Raw genomic sequence first — 21,712 nt, 5'->3', positions numbered from 1 at the left:
AGATTTTAATGTATACGTGTGCTGGCTGTCCCACGTAGCCTGGTTCTTTGAGGGCATTCACACACGGGGCCAGACTCGGCACACAATTACTACTGGGTATAGTGCTTACTATTGCTGGTCCCACAGCCTTCAGTATCATGTCTACAGCCGTGTGCCTGTCTGTCTGAGGTATTAATGTGTCCCCACATCACTGCAGTATCTGAGCATCTCACAATCTCCAATGAAAGATCCTCACCCCACTCTTGGCAGTGCTATTAGTCCCATTTTATAGATGGGCACTGAGGTACAGAAACTACAGGTCTTGAGGTGCCTAATGTCCACGGATTTTAGGGGCCTTGTGGATGGCCTGCCTACCCACACTGGAGGGGAATGGGTTAATGTAGGCCTGAGAGGCCAATTAATCCACCTGGAGGGCAAGCCAGGCCTAACGAAAGATGAAGCCCAGCTGTGGAGAAGCTGGGTGATGGGAAAAGAGAGGCCGTCTGGAGCAGAAAGAGACTGCAGGGAGGTAGTGTACAACTCTGTAGTCACTCTTGGTAGTGGAGAGCCCTGAAGAGAACAGGAAGGAGCCTGGAGGACCATGATGAAGCCCGGTGGAGGTGAGATCATGAGAAGACACAGGATTGGAGCAAGCTCTGCGGGGGGAGCCTGAAGAAAGGCTACTGGTGGGAAGGAGTCCAGGAAAGCAGCAGCAAGGTATCTGACAGAGCACAACATGGCTGCTCAGCCTAGGGTCCCCAGACTGGAACCCAGAGTAGCAGATAGGTCTGGGTTCCCCATCAGCCACTGGGAAGGTGGCATGAAGCCCCCTGACAAAAGGGATGAGGATGATTTAAAGCCCTGAGTGAAGGGGTGCTGGAACCTTGGGGACTGAAAACCAGATGTAAGGATTGGGGTGACTGATTGTTGGACTTTGTTGTGGGGCTCAATGTGACTTCGGAGGAGGACCAAGCCATGAGAAGAGAGATCACCACAGGATTGGAGTGACTGTCAGCAGTGGATGCTAGAGAGGAAAGAGCTGTTGTGCCCACGCCCAGCCATGAGGGGGCGAACCAGTGGGGAGTCCACTCTTCTACATGCCTAAACACCTTGGACCTGAGCCTAGGTGACCTGTTCAAGGTCAAACAAAGCCTGGGGCCGAGCAAGGAGCTGAACTGTGGTCTTGAGTCCCACCAGGCCAGCCTCCCCCACAGCTGGAAGCTGAAGCCAGACAAATTCATACAGGAAATAAGGGGTAAATTGTTAACAGTGAGTAATTAACCACTGGAATAACTTCCCAAGGGTCATGTTTTTCCTAAGAGAAACACTAATGCAACCAGGAATTATTTCAGTGACATTGTAGGACCCGTGTTATGCAGGAGGTCGGCTAGATGATCAAAGTGGCTTTAGACTCTATGATCATCCTGTTCCTTTAGTTCTGTCTCTTCAATGGGACTGACTACCCCAGACTGGGCGCACAGCACAATGCATGGACACACATACACACAGATGCCCTTTGAAAAGTCTTATTAGGCTCCTGGCCCAGGGTAAGTTTTGTTTTGATGTACTGGTAAAGCACTAATCCCCCTCCTCTCATTTCCATTGCCATAGCAGGGGGTGGAATGGATTCTGTGCTTGGGCAGGTAGCTTTTCAGGGCAGTTTTGCAACGGGTCCTACTGAAAGGTGAACTGTCAGGCTGGAGGGAGGTTACCAGTGGAGTTCCTCAAGGATCAGTTTTGGGACCAATCTTATTTAATCTTTTTATTACTGACCTCGGCACAAAAAGTGGGAGTGTTCTAATAAAGTTTGCGGATTATACAAAGCTGGGAGATATTGCCAATTTAGAGAAGGACCGGGATATCATGGGGGGGAGGGATAGCTCAGTGGTTTGAGCATTGGCCTGCTAAACCCAGGGTTGTGAGTTCAATCCTTGAGGGGGCCATTTAGGGATCTGAGACAAAAATTGGGGATTGGTCCTGCTTTGAGCAGGGGGTTGGACAAGATGACCTCCTGAGGTCCCTTCCAACCCTGATATTCTATGATTATTCTATGATTATCATACAGGAGGATCTGGATGACCTTGTAAACTGGAGTAATAGTAATAGGATGAAATTTAATAGTGAGAAGTGTAAGGTTATGCATTTAGGGATTAACAACAAGAATTTTAGTTATAAGCTGGGGGCGCATCAATTAGAAGTAACGGAGGAGGAGACGGACCTTGGAGTATTGGTTGATCACAGGATGACTATGAGCCACCAATGTCATATGGCTGTGAAAAAAGCTAATGCCGTCTTGGGATGCATCAGGAGAGGTATTTCCAGGAGGGATAAGGAGGTTTTAGTGCCATTGTACAAGGCACTGGTGAAACCTCACCTGGAATACTGTGTGCAGTTCTGGTCTCCCATGTTTAAAAAGGATGAATTCAAACTGGAACAGGTACAGAGAAGGGCTACTAGGATGATCCAAGGAATGGAAAACTTGTACCAGAGGGATAAATACTGGAGAGGGAGAGAATTATTTAAGCTCAGCACCAATCTGGACACAAGAACAAATGGATATAAACTGGCCACCGGGAAATTTAGACTAGAAATTAGACAAAGGTTTCTAACCATCAGAGGAGTGAAGTTTTGAACAGACTTCCAAGGGAAGCAGTGGGGGCAAAATATCTATCTGGCTTTAAGATTAAACTCGATAAGTTTATGGAGGAGATGGTATGATGGGATAACATGGTTTTGGTAGTTAAATATTCATGGAAAATAGGCCCAATGGCCTGTGATGGGATATTAGATGGGGTGGGATCTGAGTTACCCAGGAAAGAATTTTCTGTAGTATCTGGCTGGTGAATCTTGCCCATATGCTCAGGGTTTAGCTGATCACCATATTTGGGGTCGGGGAGGAATTTTCCTCCGGGGCAGATTGGAAGAGGCCCTGGAGGTTTTTCGCCTTCCTCTGTAGCATGGGGCACGGATCACTTGCTGGAGGATTCTCTGCTCCTTGAAGTCTTTAAACCACGATTTGAGGACTTCAACAGCTCAGACATAGTTGAGGTTTTTTGCAGGAGTGGGTGGGTGAGATTCTGTGGCCTGCGTTGTGCAGGAGGTCAGACTAGATGATCATAATGGTCCCTTCTGACCTTAGTATCTATGAAAGACATCCCCAGCTATTTCAAAACCAAAGCTCACAGGAAAGTGGAAACCCCCTTTCATAGTTTCTTCCTGCATCCATTAAGCCGACACTGAAGAGTTAACCAGATGGGCTAGCTTGGAGGACTGCTGTGCCTCAGACTTTCCGACGCAGCTAGATTGCAACAGATGTTAAAGCTATATGTCAAAGGCTGAGTAGAAAGAAATGAATAATTTGCCTTTTCATTCATCAAGATGAAATGACTTCACCTTTTACTGGAGCCATAAAACACACCTCCCCCAAAGAGTAAATGAAAGACCCAGGCTGTGGTCTTTCTTGGGCTGAGACTTCATATCATTTGTTCATAATTAACTTATTGCTACTGTGTTTAATAAATCCAGAGTTGAATATGAGCAATGTTACTGATGTCATAATATGAAATAACAAAAATACTGCCCAGCTTTTTTTAAATGGTGATTTTCTTCAGTACATCTCAAAAGCACTTTATAAAGTACGACCATTTTACAGATGGGAAAACTGAGCAAGTGACTGGCTGTGATGGGGCGGTTGCCCCTCACTGGCAGAAAAGGGGTTAAAAGCAGCCCTAGGGAAGCTGTGCTGGAGGCAGTCAATTAGAAAGGGGCTGAGAGGAGCAGCCAATCATGGCCTGGCAGGCCCATATAAAAAACGGCTGCAGGCAGAGCAGAGTTCAGAAGCTGACTGGAACTTGAGGGGAGAAAACCAGGCTCCTGGCAGGGGGAAGAATCATAGAATATCAGGGTTGGAAGGGACCCCAGAAGGTCATCTAGTCCAACCCCCTGCTCAAAAGCAGGACCAATCCCCAGTTAAATCATCCCAGCCAGGGCTTTGTCAAGAAGCCACAGCACTGAGGACAAATCAGTGCTGCAAGCAGGGACTGGGGGAACAAGAGGGAGCTCCTGGCTGTCTGCTAGGGCCTGCAGGCTGAGGCCCTGAGGTAAGAGCAGAAGAGGGTGCTGGAGCTGCATGGGAAGCCGCCCCAGGACAATGGACTGCAGTTGCCACTGAGGGAAGTGGCTGGGTGGAGATTGCAGGTCCCCCAGAAGAGAGCCCTGAACATACACAGAACCCTGATGAAGTCAGTGGGGTTCTATCTGGCCACAGGGAACTACCTCCGCTGATGCAGTTTCAGCATCAGAGCTTTAGCTTTATTATTTCCCTGGCAACCTATGTAGTCTGGCTAAATTAAGAGATCTACTTTCATGCCTCTGGATTCATTCTGAGTAACGAGCAAAGTCTAATGCCCTCTTAAAGTTTAGATTATAAAGAATGTTGCAGTATATAGTCCCAAGTGGACAAAATACAGAGTGATAGCTGGAAAATGTCTACGATATTTAAAATAAAAGTTAAGATAAAAAGGTATTTTATCTTTAAGATACTCTGAATGAATGGAAAAGGGGGAAGCTTAATTGCATTTAATTTAGTAATAACGATCATACCCAACTCTCATATCAAGCTTTTCATCAGTAGCTATCTGAGCGCTTTACAGTGTTAACGTATTAATCTTCACAATGACACCATGAGGTGGTGCTATTAGCCCCCACTGTACAGATAGGGGAGCTGAGGCTAAATGACTTGCTCAGGGTCACACAGAAAGTCTGTGGTGGAGCAGGGAAATGAACTTGGGTCTCCCAGTGCTCTAATCACTGAGTCATCCTTCCTTTCCTGTGTCATTAAGGAGTGCAAACCAACATGCTGCCCAGTATTATAATGGTTGGTTTGGCCATTGCAGGAAAGCAGACAAAGTAAGGGAGAAGGTCCTTCCTGCAATTCTTGGTGACTGTTGGTTTACTGCAAATTAAATGACGGTTCCACAAATGCTTCTTCCCACCTCAATCTTCCCCAAGCCTAATTAGCAACCTGCCCTGCATGCAGCATCTGTTCCACTTACAATTCCACAGAAACTGAACTGGTTGAAAGAAATCATGGGTCACTGAGATACAAAAGCTCCTCTGTAAAAACTGAAAGAGGTGGGTTGTAGGTAAGGCAATCCCATGCGAATCAAAGGAATGGAAGTTGAGAGCACTCAGCACCGCGTAGGATTGAGCCAGTAGTCCAGAGACAGCACACATCAGATGCCTAGACTATGTCTTAAGACAGTTTGTCATGAATTATTGATCAGGTTTCCCTTCTCAGCTTCTACTTGGGGAGATGAACACTGAATATTCCAGGGAAGAAAGCTGATCTCAAAGCTGTGGGTAGGCCATCAGCACGTCAGTTATCTCCAGACAACACCGCATAGGGAATCGCTTCAGCTAGGTGACTTCTTAATTGGAATGCTACATGCAGGGACATAAGTTCTCCTCTATGTGTACCTCAAAAATAAGGGAGGGTGATGCCAACCCTTAGTCTTAAAAATCTATGAAATACCCTCTGGGATTCTATCTAGTCTGACCTCCTAAATAACGCAGGCACAGAACTTCACCAGGTGATTCCTGCATCAAGCCCATGAAGGAGTGTATTTTAGAAACATTCAATTTTGATTTGAAGACGGCAAGTGATAGAGAACCCACTGGTTAATTACACTCACTAGTAAAAGAAAAAGCCTTATTTCTAGTCTGAAATTGTGTAGCTTCTGCTTCCAGCCATCAGATCTTGATCTTTCCATTAAAATAAAGGCAGAGTGTCCAATAACAACCAAGAGGAGAAACATGTATGCTTGGCTAAGAGATTTCCCCATGAATGTGCATTAGCAAATTATCAAGCAAACCTAGGGCAATGAACCAGCTGGAATTCTGCTTATACAAACATGATTCTAGCCCACTTCTCACCCATCACAAGGGCCTTTTCACATACACATGGGACATGCAGTACTCCAACCACTGCAGAAATATCTGCAGTAGCACATTACGATCACCAGTAAAAAGGCACCAGGGGTTGATGGGGCTGCTGCGGTACTGAGTGAGCAGAGGGTGAAGAGGAACTCAGGCTAATCAGACCTTTGTCTTGGGGCAACCAGAATTAATGCTCTTGTAGATGGAGACCTATTTAAAAAGCCTCAGGGACAGAAAATGCCAACCTTCCAGCCAAATGACTTGTCAGAGCTATCAGAGTAGCAGCCGCGTTAGTCTGTATCCTCAAAAAGAACAGGCGTACTTGTGGCACCTTAGAGACTAAAATTTATTAGAGCACAAGCTTTCGTGGGCTACAGCTCACTTCATCGGATGCACAGAATGGAACATATAGTGAGACAGATACACACACATATATATATATATATAAATAAACACACACACACACACACACAGATAAGTTGGAAGTTACCACACAAACTGTGAGAGGCTATTTAGTTAAGATGAGCTATTATCAGCAGGAGAAAAAAAACTTCTGTAGTGATAATCAAGATGGCCCATTTAGACAGTTGACAAGGTGTGAGGATACTTAATTTAAGGAAATAGATTCAATTTGTGTAATGACCCAGCCACTTCCAGTCTCTATTCAAACCAAAGTTAATGGTATCTAGTTTGCATATTAATTCAAGCTCAGCAGTTTCTCGTTGGAGTCTGTTTTTGAAGCTTTTCTGTTGCAAAATTGCCACCCTTAAATCTTTTACTGAGTGGCCAGAGAGGTTGAAGTGTTCTCCTACCGATTTTTGAATGTTATGATTCCTGATATCAGATTTGCGTCCATTTATTCTTTTGCATGGAGACTGTCCGGTTTGGCCAATGTACATGGCAGAGGGGCATTGCTGGCACATGATGATATATATCACACTGGTAGATGTGCAGGTGAACGAGCCCCTGATGGCTTGGCTAATGTGATTAGGTCCTATGATGGTGTCATTTGAATAAATATGTGGACAGAGTTGGCATTTGGCTTTGTTGCAAGGATAGGTTCCTAGGTTAGTGATTTTGTTGTGTGGCTGCTGGTATTTGCTTCAGGTTGCGGGGCTGTCTGTAAACGAGGACTGGTCTGTCTCCCACGATCTGTGAGAGTGAGGGATCATTTTTCAGGATAGGTTGTGAGATCTTTGATGATGCGTTGGAGAGGTTTTAGTTGGGGGCTGAAGGTGACAGCTAGTGGCATTCTGTTATTTTCTTTGTTGGGCCTGTCCTGTAGTAGGTGACTTCTGGGTATTCTTCTGGCTCTGTCAATCTGTTTCTTCACTTCAGCAGGTGGGGATTGTAGTTGTAAGAATGCTTGATCGAGATCTTGTAGGTGTTTGTCTCTGTCTGAGGGGTTGGAGCAAATGCAGTTGTATCGTAGAGCTTGGCTGTAGACAATGGATTGTGTGGTGTGGTCTAGGTGAAAGCTGGAGGCATGTAGGTAAGCACAGCGGTCAGTAGGTTTCCAGTATAGGGTGGTGTTTGTGACAATCGCTTATTAGCACAGTAGTGTCCAGGAAATGGACCGCTTGTGTGGATTGGTCTAGGCTAAGGTTGATGGTGGGATGGAAATTGTTGAAATCATGGTGGAATTCCTCAAGGGTTTCTTTTCCATGGGTCCAGATGATGAAGATGTCATCAGTGTAGCGCAAGTAGAGTAGGGGCATTAGAGGACGAGAGCTGAGGAAGTGTTGTTCTAAGTCAGCCATAAAAATGTTGGCATACTGTGGGGCCATGCGGGTACCCATAGCAGTGCCGCTGATTTGAAGGTATACATTGTCCCCAAATGTGAAATATTGACAGAGCCAGAAGAGTACCCAGAAGTCACCTACTACAGGACAGGCCCAACAAAGGAAATAACAGAACGCCACTAGCTGTCACCTTCAGCCCCCAACTAAAACCTCTCTAATGCATCATCAAGGATCTACAACCTATCCTGAAAAATGATCCCTCACTCACAGATCTTGGGAGACTGACCAGTCCTTGCTTACAGATAGCCCCCCACCCTGAAGCACATACTCACCAGCAACCACACAACAAAAACACTAACCCAGGAACCTATCCTTGCAACAAAGCCCGATGCCAACTCTGTTCACATATTTATTCAAGTGACACCATCATAGGACCTAATCACATTAGCCAAGCCATCAGGGGCTCGTTTACCTGCACATCTACCAATGTGATATATGCCATCATGTGCCAGCAATGCCCCTCTGCCATGTACATTGGCCGAACGGGACAGTCTCTACGCAAAAGAATAAATGGACACAAATCTGACATCAGGAATCATAACATTCAAAAACTGGTAGGAAAACACTTCAACCTCTCTGGCCACTCAGTAAAAGCTTTAAAGGTGGCAATTTTGCAACAGAAAAGCTTCAAAAACAGACTCCAAGTAGAAACTGCTGAGCTTGAATTAATATGCAAACTAGATACCATTAACTTTGGTTTGAATAGAGACTGGGAGTGGCTGGGTCATTACACCCATTGAATCTATTTCCTTAAGTTAAGTATCCTCACATCATCTTGTCAACTGTCTAAATGGGCCATCTTGATGATCACTACAGAAGTTTTTTTTCTCCTGCTGATAATAGCTCATCTTAACTAATTAGCCTCCCACAGTTTGTATGGTAACTTCCAACTTGTGTGCGGGCGAAGGGTGGTGCTTCCCTTCTCGGGCTCCCCGGGGGAAGGCGGGCCGGGTGACCCTCGCCAGAGGAGGGTCCAGCCACCTCCTGTGTGTGTGTCTAACTATATGTTCCATTCTATGCATCCGACGAAGTGGGCTGTAGCCCACGAAAGCTTATTCTCTAATAAATCTGTTAGTCTCTAAGGTGCCACAAGTACTCCTGTTCTTTTTGTCAGAGCTATGTAGCACATGCCACCAGAAAATACAGTGAAGTAACGCATGGGTGCATTTTAACTCTAAATGAAGACAATCTGGTGTATGCAGATGAATAATAAGGAGGATGGATTAAACAAGGTATCTTTAAAGGTGACCTGCAAAGGAAATAAATTGGGATTGCGCCCGATTTTGCTTCTGTATGATGTATATTGGTGAGGGGAAGAGACTTTCAGGCTCCTCTTATCAAAAAAAAAGTCTGCTTTTTTTTTTAAAAATGTCTCACAGGGTTAATTGAATGATGACATCACAACAGCAAGCAATTGAGAGGGGAAACAAATGTCAGTCTGTTAAAACTCTTTGGTAACATTTAAATACAATGCCTAATGAACACCTGGGAACAAATGTTTCTGTTAAAAATTCACACCCCATCTGTTCATTTATGGTGTAACTTTTGACACCACACATGAAAGGCCACCCTCCAAGGTAAGTCTTCCATCAAAATCAAGGAAGACTTGACATTCCTGATACTCCAAAGTTAAAAGACAAAACAGAATAAAAAACCTCATCTGTTTGCAAAAAGCCCTTCTTTATACATCACAAATCAGCAAACTAAGGCAATTAAAATATATCCTTTGCGGATTGCCTTTAAATTAAACACTGTCAGACACCAGGTGTGACACCCACTCTCACATAGTAATGCCTGAAAAGGCCTTTAACAAATGAATGCCCACCAGCAAAAAGATCCCTCTTAAAAACCTGGACAGAAGATTTAGAAAAAGAATGATTCAGGCCTTGATCCTGCAAACATTTAACAACATGAACAAAATTATTCAAGTTTTAATTCTTTGCAAGCTTGATCCCTTAGTCTCTCAATCACCATCGATTCCCTTGTTGTGAAAAGATCCCAGGATTTCACGTTCACAGGCAGCCACTTGAGAGCTATCGAACTTGAGCTACTGTTCCATGTAACAATGTCTAAGCCAGCTTGCCTATACTTGTTTAATAGCTTCCAGTACACTAAGTGATTTTACACCTGGTGCCTAACAAAAAGTACTACTGGCCAGTTTGGCTGAGACGGTATACCCCCCCCCCCCCCAAGCAGCCCGGTTTGGTTACCTGCCCATTCTTAGCATAGCAAACGGAATTGGACTGGGTGTACTTGACAGCGACGGTGGCTACAGTCAAATTTTGGATAGCAGACTCAGGCAGCTGAAACAACAGAAAGCAATAACGAATGTATCCCTTAAATAACTGAGATTTAAAACATTCTGCAATGGGCTATAAATCTGCAAACCAAAAACCACTACACGTGCTATAGAATACCAGAGGAAAATGACTAAAAATTACCAATAATCTGATTATCTACTAATGTCACCAGTTCTTGTGGCCCAAACCAACCCCAAACTCAGGCCTCAACAGCTAAGTGACTGAAAGTCAAACACTGGCCCTAATCCTCAAAACATTCGTGCACTTGCTTAACTTTACACAGGTGAACAGTCCAGTTGAATTCACTACTCACATGTACAAAGCTAAGCTTGTGCTTGCATATTTGCCAGATCAAGGCCATAGCTTGAAATGCTATTGACAATTTTATTTTACACTCATTCCGCTACTAATTTGTTAAATGGTTTTCCCATTGACCACGTTTCTCAGCTCCCCTTGAAGAAAGTAGAATATTTCTACATTCATATAGGTCTGCTACTGCACAGTGAAACATTCGGACTAATGTAAACCACATGTAAACTAACTGCCCACTGGTGATGTGTAAACCATCTGTGTATGGAACAGAGAGATCTAGGAGTTTATACAACACAATGCAAACAAATGAGACTATTAAACAGTGACTCAGAATGACACCACAATGGTTTCTTACTGTATTGCTGTGGAACTGTGGAAATTAAGAGAGGGACTTCCTATTTATAATCCTGATAATCAGCAATAAAGAGCTAGATCCAGCTCATCTTACTCAGGCAAGTAGCTAAAACGAAGGCAATGGCTCTACTTGCATGAGTAGACTTGGCCCAGTGCACCATTCTGCCGAAAAGACAAGTCTGCCTGAATGTTTTAGGGCCTCCTATGATAGGATCTCACTTCCTTTCCTGATTGGAGCCCACCAGTTCACTCAAACAGTCCTCTTGTTTCTCACTAGAATCACAGAATATCAGGGTTGGAAGGGACCTCAGGAGGTCATCTAGTCCAAGCCCCTGCTCAAATTCTCTTACACTTACATTTTTGCTTTTGCTAACAATGTTCTTGAACAGTGACTGGTCAATAACGCCGTTGTTCCTCTTCTGTGTGAGATGCAACCCAAAGAGGGTTCGAATCTCGTTTTCCTCTGGCTCGTAATCAAGCTCCATCTAAAAGCAGACAAATAGAAAGTAGTGCTGCACGCTCTTTGAACCCTTCCAATCCAACTTCCAGCAATGACCCTTTCGAATCTGACTTCCAACAATAGTTTACCTTAAAGAACAATGTCAATCTTTTACATAATCCAAAAGAGATGAGACGAAAAGCGATGGGATGCCAAAACAGACGTAGTACCAGCAAACTGGAGCACCAACTTATCAGCACCAAAACATAAAGTGTCACTTTAAGGGAGAAGATAGGAGTCTGCACACTGGATGTTTACCCACACAGGGCAGACTGTGGCCCACAAAGATCCAAGCGCAGAAAGAACCCTCCCTGCCCAGAACTGCCCCCTCCCATGTGGCAGTGGAAGAGGGCAACCATCTTTGCAGATTTCCCCCACCTTTACAGGGGGCACAGCTGGAGTGTGGAGCAGGACTTGGGGAATGCGTGTTGTAAGTCAAACACCAAGCATAAGGTCCCTTTATAGGGAATTTGGTGACAAGCAGCGATTGAGTCTCTCAAGCATTAAAGATTTACTAGTTACTACTGCAACCTTGTGCGACTGACAACGGGAGGAACCAGCCTTCAAGGCTGCCTGTAATTTCTTTCCTGCTTGCCTGAAGCACCTGAGCCACCTTCTCAAGCTTCTCTGACAGTAATGCTTGAATCCTTCTCTCATCGAATAAGTTGGAATTTATATGCCGCTACTTAAGCTCTTAGCTTCCCTGTGTGTGTCAGCCTCTCAGAGAGGGGCTGGGATAGGAGCGACATGGATACTTTGGCACTAGTATAAAATCTCCTAGGGAATCTACAATTTAAAGTCACGTGTACGCTGCTCAGCACACGTGAGCAGAGGACATGGAGATGGTAATTTGAATTATCTGGCAGCGTCGTGTTAAATATTTGACAAGTAATATGGAATCAACGTAATATGGAATCATACATTACCGCAGAGTCTAAACTGTGCCTGCAACGTGATGATTCTTCATCACATGGTGGTTTTTTTTTTTTTTAAAAAAACGGCTTGCTGTTGTCTTTGGTTGTACCCACAGATTGATCCTGAGATCATACAGAAGCTGTTTTGTTGTTTTAAAAGGCTGTGTGCACTGATGTAACAAATTGCTCAATTATAAAATTAATGACAAAGCTGGAGAATTTCATAGACGATAGGGAGATTAGAGCAAAGTGGAGAGCAGTCCAGAAATTTTATTTCTGTAAAGTACTGTTGCTAATGTGCATGTCATTACAAAAATCAGTGAAGACATCATGAAAAATGTTCTGTTTTTAATATAAGCCTTTACTAGATCTTCATGGACATGCCAGTCTGTGAAATTCTAGATCATTTAGAAATTGAATCCCAAACTGAATCAAAACCCTATTAGCTCAATGGGAACGTTCACATGCTCTTCACTGGGCTTTGGATCAGGCATGATCTGTGTGTAGTTCCAGAGCTGTAAACTCTGATTTGTAGAAAAATATTTCCAAGTAGTATGGAGAGAAGGCCACAGAAAAAGAAGCTTATAATGAAAATGGAGCTGTGGGCGGGCTGAGAAGTCTACATTGAGACCACAAATACTATGAAACATGTAGCATACCCACCTGGAGGATACAGTAACTCCCATTTTTCTTTCTGGAAAGGATTTTGAGAGCTTCCTCCTCATAGCCTGGGGCCACTATTCCATCAGACACCTGCAAAACACACACATACACACAGCATTAGCCCCCCAAGGGGAAAGAGCAACACTGATATGCAATTTTAGATACTGTCATTAGAAACACATTAGAGGCCTGGTCTGAAGCCAACAAGAGTCTATGGACTTCAAGAGACTTTGGATGAGGGCTCAACCCTGCAACACTCACAAGTGCAAGTAGCATTACAAACGAGCATAATCCGTTTACGGACAATAGGATACTCACATGCTAAGTGTTTGCAGCATCCAACCATATGGATGGGTGCTACAGTGCCTTCAGGAGCATGTGTTTTTCCCCAACGAAGTCAATGGAAACACACCTCCCACACATTTCCTATGGGTGAATTCATTCCTGTATCTATTCAAGACAAGTTTCTTGTAATGGCATACCGGAAATACTTTACCTATTATACAGAAGGGAGGTTTGTATTACATTCTCTTTACTTTGAGCATCTCTGAAATTCAGGGTGATCAGTAAAAGTCCTGGTACCTTTGTGAATGTATTTGTCTAACTGGGTTCAGAAGAGATGCTTTTTTGATGATGGCAGGTTTTCTTTTCTAAAAACATCTTAACACTTGCCTACACAACAGAAGTGGGATTTATATATGGAGCAGCACCTTTCGGACCCAGGCTCTGACTGGTCAGAGACAGACAAAGAAACTTTCGGATACTTTGAGGACACAAATAGTGACGGAATGGAACCGCATTGTCTCTAACAGCATTAAAAACTGACAGGGGTGGTTTATTTTAGGGCCATAAAGTGATACATTTCCTTTTCGTTCATACTCTGTTTTCTTCCCTTCTTAAATAACCCTCAGTGATACCATGCTCAGCCTACAACAAACACTAACACTGTTTGGTTACGTATTAACGTTGTCTGGTTTAGTTTTGCATTCAGGGTTGTCATCTATTCTAGTGACTTGGGCGATATGCTCAGTTACGTAGCAGAATTCGGAGTACTACAGGGTCGTAGGCTCAGTCTAGTGGTAGGCAGCAATCTACAAATGCATTTCTTTTCCCCCAGAAAGAAGGAGGCAGGCAGCTGTAGGGACGACTAGGAATTCCCCACTGTTCCGCCAGAGCTGTTGAATCACCTATTACTGAAGTACAATCAGGGGTTTAGAGACCTGCTTAAGCGGCCGATGAAGGTTATGATCCACTTTGGAAATTAGTAGTTTGACTGTTCAGTGTTCACATTTGCCGCCACTGATTGCACATGAGCCACAGCTGGGAAAAAAAAAAATCAAGACTGATTTAAATTCTGCACCCTGGATAGCAAATGATCAGAATGGACCAATAAATACAAATGAATAAAGCGGACAGAAACAAAAATGGACCAATAATAAAAAAAAAAAATGTATGATGGAATTGCCATTACAACCAATGAGTTCACCAAGAGCTCTTCACCTTTGCAGAATAACTTGCGGTTTTACACTAACCTCTCTAGAAATGATTTTAGCAGTCGGAACATCACAGATATCAGAGAGAGCGATGAAGTCACCAAACGAAGACATCCGATCAGCCCCTGTAAAATAATGTTTAAAAAGTGATTCATCTGCAGCACACACACAAACCCACCCCTCCGCCCCACCAAACCATTCACGACTCAGTTTCTTTCCTCAGAGTTTGCTAATTTCATCACAAAGCAGAAGAAAGGGACACTTAAGAATCACAAGAAGGAAAACAAATCTAAGGCAGTCTCCCTGCCACAAAACCCATCCTAAAAAATATTTCTGTAGGTTCCTATTTTCCTCCTGCACATTCTCACTTTCGAAGCTTCTGTAATGAATGTCTTATAGAACACTGACTTTTCTAAGGGAAACCAGAGTCAGAAATGTACATAACAGCGATTTTGTATTTTATATTTAATGAACTGGTGCTCATTTAAAACCAGAGACAAATCGCACCAGATGACACTGTGGAGGTTTCTCGTTCAGCCAGGTCAATGCTCTTCAGTGTTACCCTGCAACAACCTAGTCCTTCTAATCACTTGCCTCTCGTCACAGAGAATGTCAATTGTCTAGTAGTGCTTTTATATGAACAATGACCATCAAAGGTGACCTACAAATTGGGCGGGGGGAAGGGGAGGAGAAGAGACTGGGTGCGTGCCAATTATTTCCTTTTGAAACTGAGGTTTTATCTACCCTGCTTTTCCTGGAACGTGATGGACAACAAGAGAATGGGCAGAATGACATCAAAATATCAAGAGTGAAATCTGAGCCACTGAGAAGGGGCAAAAGGATTTTTAGCTTTCCTTTTTTCCCCTGTCAATACTTTAAACTCAAATATAAAACAAACGGTTGGGAGAAAAAAGATTTCTTTATGAACTATTCAGCAGTACCCCACCCACAGTTGAGGGCTGAGAGCTTCCAATCCAGTTCTCTGGTTGTTCAGATTCCGCCAACAAAAGCAGGAAAGAGATTTCTTAAGTGAAAACAAGCAGGAGTTGGTTGAATTAGCTAAACTCACTTTGACTGAGAGCCAGTCCTGATTTGAATCTAGGTCCCTCGAGAGGAGAATGGATTGCGCATTAATCAACAGAGTTATTTAGACTCTTCTGGAGAAGAACCAAAAAACACAAGATCTACCCGGATCTTCTAAATATCACCATAAACTTGCAAAGAGAAGAACCTGTGAACCACACGGCACATTGCTCAGGAGCAAGTACTATTGGTCTTCTCAGTTCTTTACACAGATTAGTTTTTTTACTTGCCATCCCACCTCTTGCTCGTGCATATGCAGTTGCCAAAGGTGTCAGGGTTGCGTGTAAATCATGCACCATGCAGGCCTGAGCTTCGTCCACCGTGAGTGGCAGTCCAACAGCAGCACCTAGTGGATAAAATGAGCAAAGACAGTGGAAGAAGAAAATGAGAACTATATTCTGGTCCAACTCCTTCATATCAGCAAAGGTGCCGGGGCATTTTAAGGAGGTGAGAGGACAGATATTGCAATGGCATTCGAAGAACAGAGTGTGACGGGTTGGATCACAGAAACCCCCTTGGGACTGCCACCTGATGTGCCAAGACTACTTCTGCCCCTGCTTTCCCTGCCAGCTTGAGACTCCAGCACCCTGTCTTGCTGGGCCAGACACGCCCGTCTGCTCCAACACAGACCCAGGGTCTGAACCACAAGCCCCAAAGCTGCAGACTTAGCTGAAAGTAACTTAAGAAGTGTTCCTGCCTTTAACACTCAGATGCCCAACTCCCAATGGGGTCCAAACCCCAAATAAATCAGTTTTACTCTGTATAAAGCGTATACAGGGTAAACTCAAATTGTTCGCCCTCTATAACACTGATAGAGAGATGGAAACAGTTGTTTGTCCCCTCCCCCCCAGGTATGAATACATACTCTGGGTTAATTAATAAGTAAAAAGTGATTTTATTAAATATGGAAAGTAGGATTTAAAGTGGTGCCAAGTAATAACAGACAGAACAAAGTGAATTACCAAGCAAAATAAAATAAAACAAGCAAGTCTAAGTCTAGTACAGTAATAAAACTGAATACAGATAAAATCTCACCCTCAGAGATGTTTCAGTAAGTTTCTTTCACAGACTGGACGCCTTCCTAGTCTGGGCACAATCCTTTCCCCTGGTATAGCCCTTGTTCCAGCTCAGGTGGTAGCTAGGGGATTTCTCATGATGGCCGGCCCTTGTTCTGTTCCACCCACTTATATATCTTTTGCATAAGGCGGGAATCCTTTGTCCCTTTGGGTTCCCACCCCTCCTCCTCAATGGAAAAGCACTAGGTTAAAGATGGATTCCAGGTCAGGTGACATGATCACATGTCACTGTAAGACATCATTACCCACCTGCCAGCCCACACGTATACAGGAAGACTTACAAGTAAAACAGATTTCAGAGTAGCAGCCGTGTTAGTCTGTATTCGCAAAAAGAAAAGGAGTACCTTTTCTTTTTGCGAATACAGACTAACACGGCTGCTACTCTGAAACCTGTCATTAGGCAAGGCACTGAATTTAGCCGTATGGAGTGGAAATCTATCAACTTCAATAGTCTCTAAGGTGCCACAAGTACTCCTTTTCTTTTTAAGTAAAACAGAGCCATCTACAGTCAATTGTCCTGGTTAATGGGAGCCATTAAGATTCCAAACCACCATTAATGGCTCACACTTTGCATAACTACATTAGGACCTCAGAGTTATATTTCATATTTCTAGTTTCAGTTACAAGAGTGATACATTTATACAAACAGGATGACCACACAGTAGATTATAAGCTTTGTAATGATACCTTACAAGAGACCTTTTGCATGAAGCATATTCCAGTTACATTATATTCACGCTCATTAGCATATATTTATAAAATCATATAGAGTGTAACGTCACACAGAGTGTCTCTATTTCTTCCATAAGACAAGTATCAATAAGATCCCACTCTTACCTGCAGGACTGACATGTTTGAACGAGGCTGCTGCGGGAATACCTAAAGCCTGCTTGAGTTCTTTCACCAACTGCCAGGCATTCAGAGCGTCGCACAGGTTGATGAACCCAGGGGATCCATTGAGAACTGCACACAGATCATAAATGCACATTAAAGGGCGAAGGCCCCTCTCTCCAAGGAGCCTGAATGCCAAGTACAAGTTATTTTAAATTTAAACTGCTACCGCTTAGAATCAAAAATTATACAAACTGTTTTCTTTTAAACACACCGAGCACATAGGGAAAGAAAGATCTGTTTTCTGCCCAGCTGCTTTGGATATTGTATAGCACGGGGTGCACAGAGTGGAGCCCAAACATAAGGCCACTATTCTACAGGACACCCACAGAGGAAGGACAGCCCCGCAGTTTACTCACTGCACTGTGACTCGGGAAAACCGGGTTCAGTTTCTGTCTCTGCCACAGACTGCCTGTGTAACTTTGAACAAGCCACTCAGGCCCTGATCCTCAAAGGCACTTTGGCATCCAACTCCCACTGATTTCAAACTCCCATTCCAATGGGAGTTAGGAGCCAGATCTTCAGGCATTTAGACACCGAGTATCCCTGTGCCTCAGTTCCCCACCTGTAAAACAGGAATAATAGCACTTTCTTCTACCACCCATTAGTCTTCCGTGTCTACTTTGGGCAAAGACGGTCTCTTCCTGCCTATATACATTCTAGCAGTGTGGAGCCCTAACCTCTAAAGAGGACATTGTAATGTAAGTAGTTAAAGAACATAGGAATACTTTATTTAAATATGTACATTTCTGCTCCTTCTATGGTGGGTCTTCTCAGAAACCCAAGGGTTTTTTTGTTTGCTTGTTTTTTAAGCTAAGTGGATATGGCCCTGATTCAGCAAGATACTTAACCACATGCCTAACTTTAAACACGTGTGCTGCCCAATTGACTTCAGCGGAACTACACACAGGGATAAAGTTAAGCAAATGCTTTTCAGCAAAGCACTTAATCCGGACCTTTAATCAGAAATGCTAAACCAGAAGAAGAGCACAATCTCTCACAGCATCCCAAATATGAAATAATCCCATCATATTTTAATACTATCATGGCATCTGCACACTCAAAACTATAAAAACAAAGAACCACCTGCATTTGTGAGTCTGGATGGGGCGGGGAAGGCTGATGGGGGAAAAAATTGTTCTTGTGTTCCTGAAGGAGACTAGGACACCTGAAACTGATATGGTTCTGCTGACATTCAATGTAGATTTACTAGCAAATCAGCTAGCAAGAGTCTCTTACGAGGTTCTTGAACTAAAACTACAAGGAAATGTGAATCATTAAGACCATTTCTTAATAGTATACTGCCTATACATGAGGCATGAAAGCCAGAACTTCCGAACAGCAACACTGCAAACACCGTTATGAGGAGACCAAAAAAAAAAGGCGCTATCTCCACCATATTTGAGGGTCATTCTGATATCATGGGGATAAGGAAAGGGAAACCAGCAGAAAACTATTTGGAGAAGCATGAAACAGAAGCCCTGCCTATATTAAAGGATCAGCTAGAAAAACAAGTGAAATGGAGAAATTTTGGAGCCACAGATGTCTGAAAGGATGCTAAATAAGGAGAAGAGGAAGGAGAACATTTTAAGAAATAGTAAAAAGGTTTTCCTTCCTGGGTTTTAGTAATAAGTTTGGACAAAATAAGCTGTAGCAACTCAGCCCTTATACACTGACTTAAATGGCACTGCATAGATTTACACCAGTTAAGGATCTACCCTTTAATATGAAATTACAGTAAATCTTGGACAGACTGTAGACACCGATTTTCCTCATGACAGCTACTGTGTCTCACTCTGTTCATTCGTTGAAATGCTTCCTACTCAACAACCAACTCTTTACTAGAGACCTTTGCTGTGTGGCATTTGAACTAAGCAACTGCAAGGCACTTCAATCTTCCAGGCAAACATCATGCCACAAAACAAGCCGGCTACTGTAATGGAAAGAAATCTTTTTAGAACTGAGGTGCAAGGCTGGAAAGTACATCATCATCCTCATACGATACCAGCTCATCATCCTGCTTCTTTTCAGAAAAAGCAAACCGAAGTATTGATCAAACACTTTTGCATTTGCTGCAAAATTAACAACAATTTTACCATCTCCACCTAGTAATGGGCCCAGACAACTGCTAGGATTTCTTTTGTTCCTAATTGCGTTATGTGTGTTCCACTATTGTGGGGATAGGGAAAGAAAACTGCTGCAGGAAACTAGGTGGAAAAGTGTAAAACAGAAACCCCTTAAGAATCAGTTAGAAAAGTAAAAACAAAAACAAAAAAATCAGGAACAAAAAATTCTAGAGAACAAGTTAGGCACGACTTGACTGATTCTGCCTGATCATAGGGAAATAAATACATATATTGCCCTAGGATCAGGCAAGACCAAATCAAGCACCAATCTTACTCTCCCTGGGCTTCCCATAGCCTTGCTGGGGAGCAAGCAGCCAGAACTATGTTCTGCCTACTCCCCCGCAATACAGCAGGCAACCACTGGGGGAGCTACTGACCAAGGGACAACACCTGCACACCACACTCTAGCCCAGGGGTGGGCCCGGCCGGAGCTGCAGCCACGCTGCCCTGGTGCTGGGGAACTGTGACCGCGAGGGAGGGAGGCAGGGGAGGGGCCAGGGGCTAGACTCTGCCCCGCTCACCACGCTGCCAGAGAGTTGGGACGGCTCCTCCGCAAGCCTGTCCTGACCCTACTCCCTGGCAGGAGCTCGGGGGCCAGAGGGAAGGGTCCTGCGGGCCAGAGTTTGCCCCCTTCTGCTCTAGCCCAGGGGTGACCAACCTTTGGCTCCGGAGCCCCATGCGGCTCTTCAGAGGTTAATCTGCGGCTCCTTGCTTAGGCGCCGACTCCAGGGCTGGAGCTACAGGGGCCAACTTTCCAAGGTGCCGGGGGGTGCTCACGGCTCAACCCCTGGCTCTGCCACAGGCCCTGCCCCCTCCCCTGAGCCTGCCGTGCCCTCGCTCCTCCACCTCCCCTCCAGAGCCTCCTGCACGCCACGAAACAGCTGATCGGGCGGTGCGGGGAGGGAGGGGGAGGCACTGATCAGTGGGGCTGTTGGTGGGTGGGAGGCACTGGGAATGGGGGTGGGGGGAAGCAGATGGGAGGCTGCTGACATATTACTGTGGCTTTTTGGCAATGCACATTGGTAAATTCTGGCTCCTCCTCAGGCTCAGGTTGGCCACCCCTGCTCTAGCCTCATACCACACCACAACTTGTCCTGGGACTGCAGAGCGCGTGCTGGGAGGTGGCGCGCCCTCTTGGCGCCAGAAGAGCTGATCCAAACACTTCCCTTTTAAAGTCACAGAGCACGGCCCAATGCAGAATCAAATACGCATTTTCCCAGCTGTCACCCTGGAGGGCCACAGGGTGAACTCTGCTGCTGTAGCTCAGCCAATCCTTCTGTGTCTTACCAGTCAGAGGAAGCTTAGGCCTCAGCGTGTAGAGCTGTGCAGGGGTCTGGTGGGGATTCATGCCATAACGCAGAGGAAGCTGGGATACTCCCTTGCTGTACTCTTTCCTGAAGTAATCGGAGATAGCTCCATCATACTGAGCAGTGTGAGTGAAAGCCTGAGGACAAAACAGGCAAGACTGTTTGGTTTCTAGGACACGCTCTCCAAAGGGAGCACAATTTTGTTCTAAAGAAAGGGCCAGACCTTCAGTGCCAGCTGACGTCTGGTTTCCAAGGAGGTGTCTTTACTACTAGATGCCTTCATCTCTTCAGCCACAGAGGCATAATCTGCAGGGTCACACACGACCGTCACACGAGCATGGTTCTTTGCAGCAGCACGTAGCAGGGTCACTCCGCCTTCAAAAAAGAAACCCAGAAGTGTGTAATACTGCTCTTCTGTATCCAAAATACCTGGAACAGCACATCTTAATCTAAGGTTGATGCCCTCTGACCTAGAGCTAAGGTATCACGGTTCCCTTCTCTACTAATATTCTTTGGTGCCTGCCATCTGAGGATCTCAAAGCCCTTTGCAAATATTAATGGTCCTGTATGTAAGCTCTGAAATCACCTTTCCCTCTTAAACCCAATCACACACAGCTATTAAAACACCTTTGATCGCATAAGATGCCTGGTCCTTGCAAGAGACTGGTGACCAGACACCAGAGAAAGGACATAATTCAGAACCTTTCTCTTCATGAGATGCTGATCAAGGATGCTGTCCTGTTAGGTTAGTAACTAACATGAGGAGCAAAGCTACATATCAGAGAGAAATCCACATTTGCAAACCCTCCCTAGATGGCACCAAATCAAGGGTCCTACCCAATTTCATGAGGGAGTAAACTGTGCACAAAGACAAACCCCTGCATTTGTAACTGCTCCTTTACAATGGTGATCTGCCTGGTGCTTTTAACTGCTTAGCTTTTCTTCCCCAAAGCTTCTATTTCTCGTTGCACTGCCG

General features: G+C 44.5%; 1 protein-coding gene across 2 annotated transcripts in view; it reads right to left on the bottom strand.

The window, feature by feature from the left end:
* Window positions 1–21,712, bottom strand: part of ATIC (5-aminoimidazole-4-carboxamide ribonucleotide formyltransferase/IMP cyclohydrolase) — a 34,755-nt gene that overhangs the window by 5,035 nt on the left and 8,008 nt on the right. For both annotated transcript variants that reach the window (XM_084643323.1, XM_084643324.1), the window contains exons 6-13: window positions 20,960–21,111; window positions 20,717–20,873; window positions 17,250–17,375; window positions 15,575–15,682; window positions 14,293–14,378; window positions 12,761–12,850; window positions 11,041–11,169; window positions 9,929–10,021 (exon numbers count right to left, since the gene is read on the bottom strand). In XM_084643323.1, coding sequence (XP_084499449.1) covers window positions 9,929–10,021; window positions 11,041–11,169; window positions 12,761–12,850; window positions 14,293–14,378; window positions 15,575–15,682; window positions 17,250–17,375; window positions 20,717–20,873; window positions 20,960–21,111 — 941 coding nt within the window. The remainder of the gene's footprint in view (window positions 1–9,928; window positions 10,022–11,040; window positions 11,170–12,760; window positions 12,851–14,292; window positions 14,379–15,574; window positions 15,683–17,249; window positions 17,376–20,716; window positions 20,874–20,959; window positions 21,112–21,712) is intronic.

This window comes from Lepidochelys olivacea (assembly GCF_965140295.1).
Source record: "Lepidochelys olivacea isolate rLepOli2 genome assembly, chromosome: 11".
Classification (NCBI taxonomy): domain Eukaryota; kingdom Metazoa; phylum Chordata; order Testudines; family Cheloniidae; genus Lepidochelys; species Lepidochelys olivacea.
Note: the sequence above shows the minus strand (reverse complement) of the source record. Positions and strands in the feature narration are given on the sequence as shown.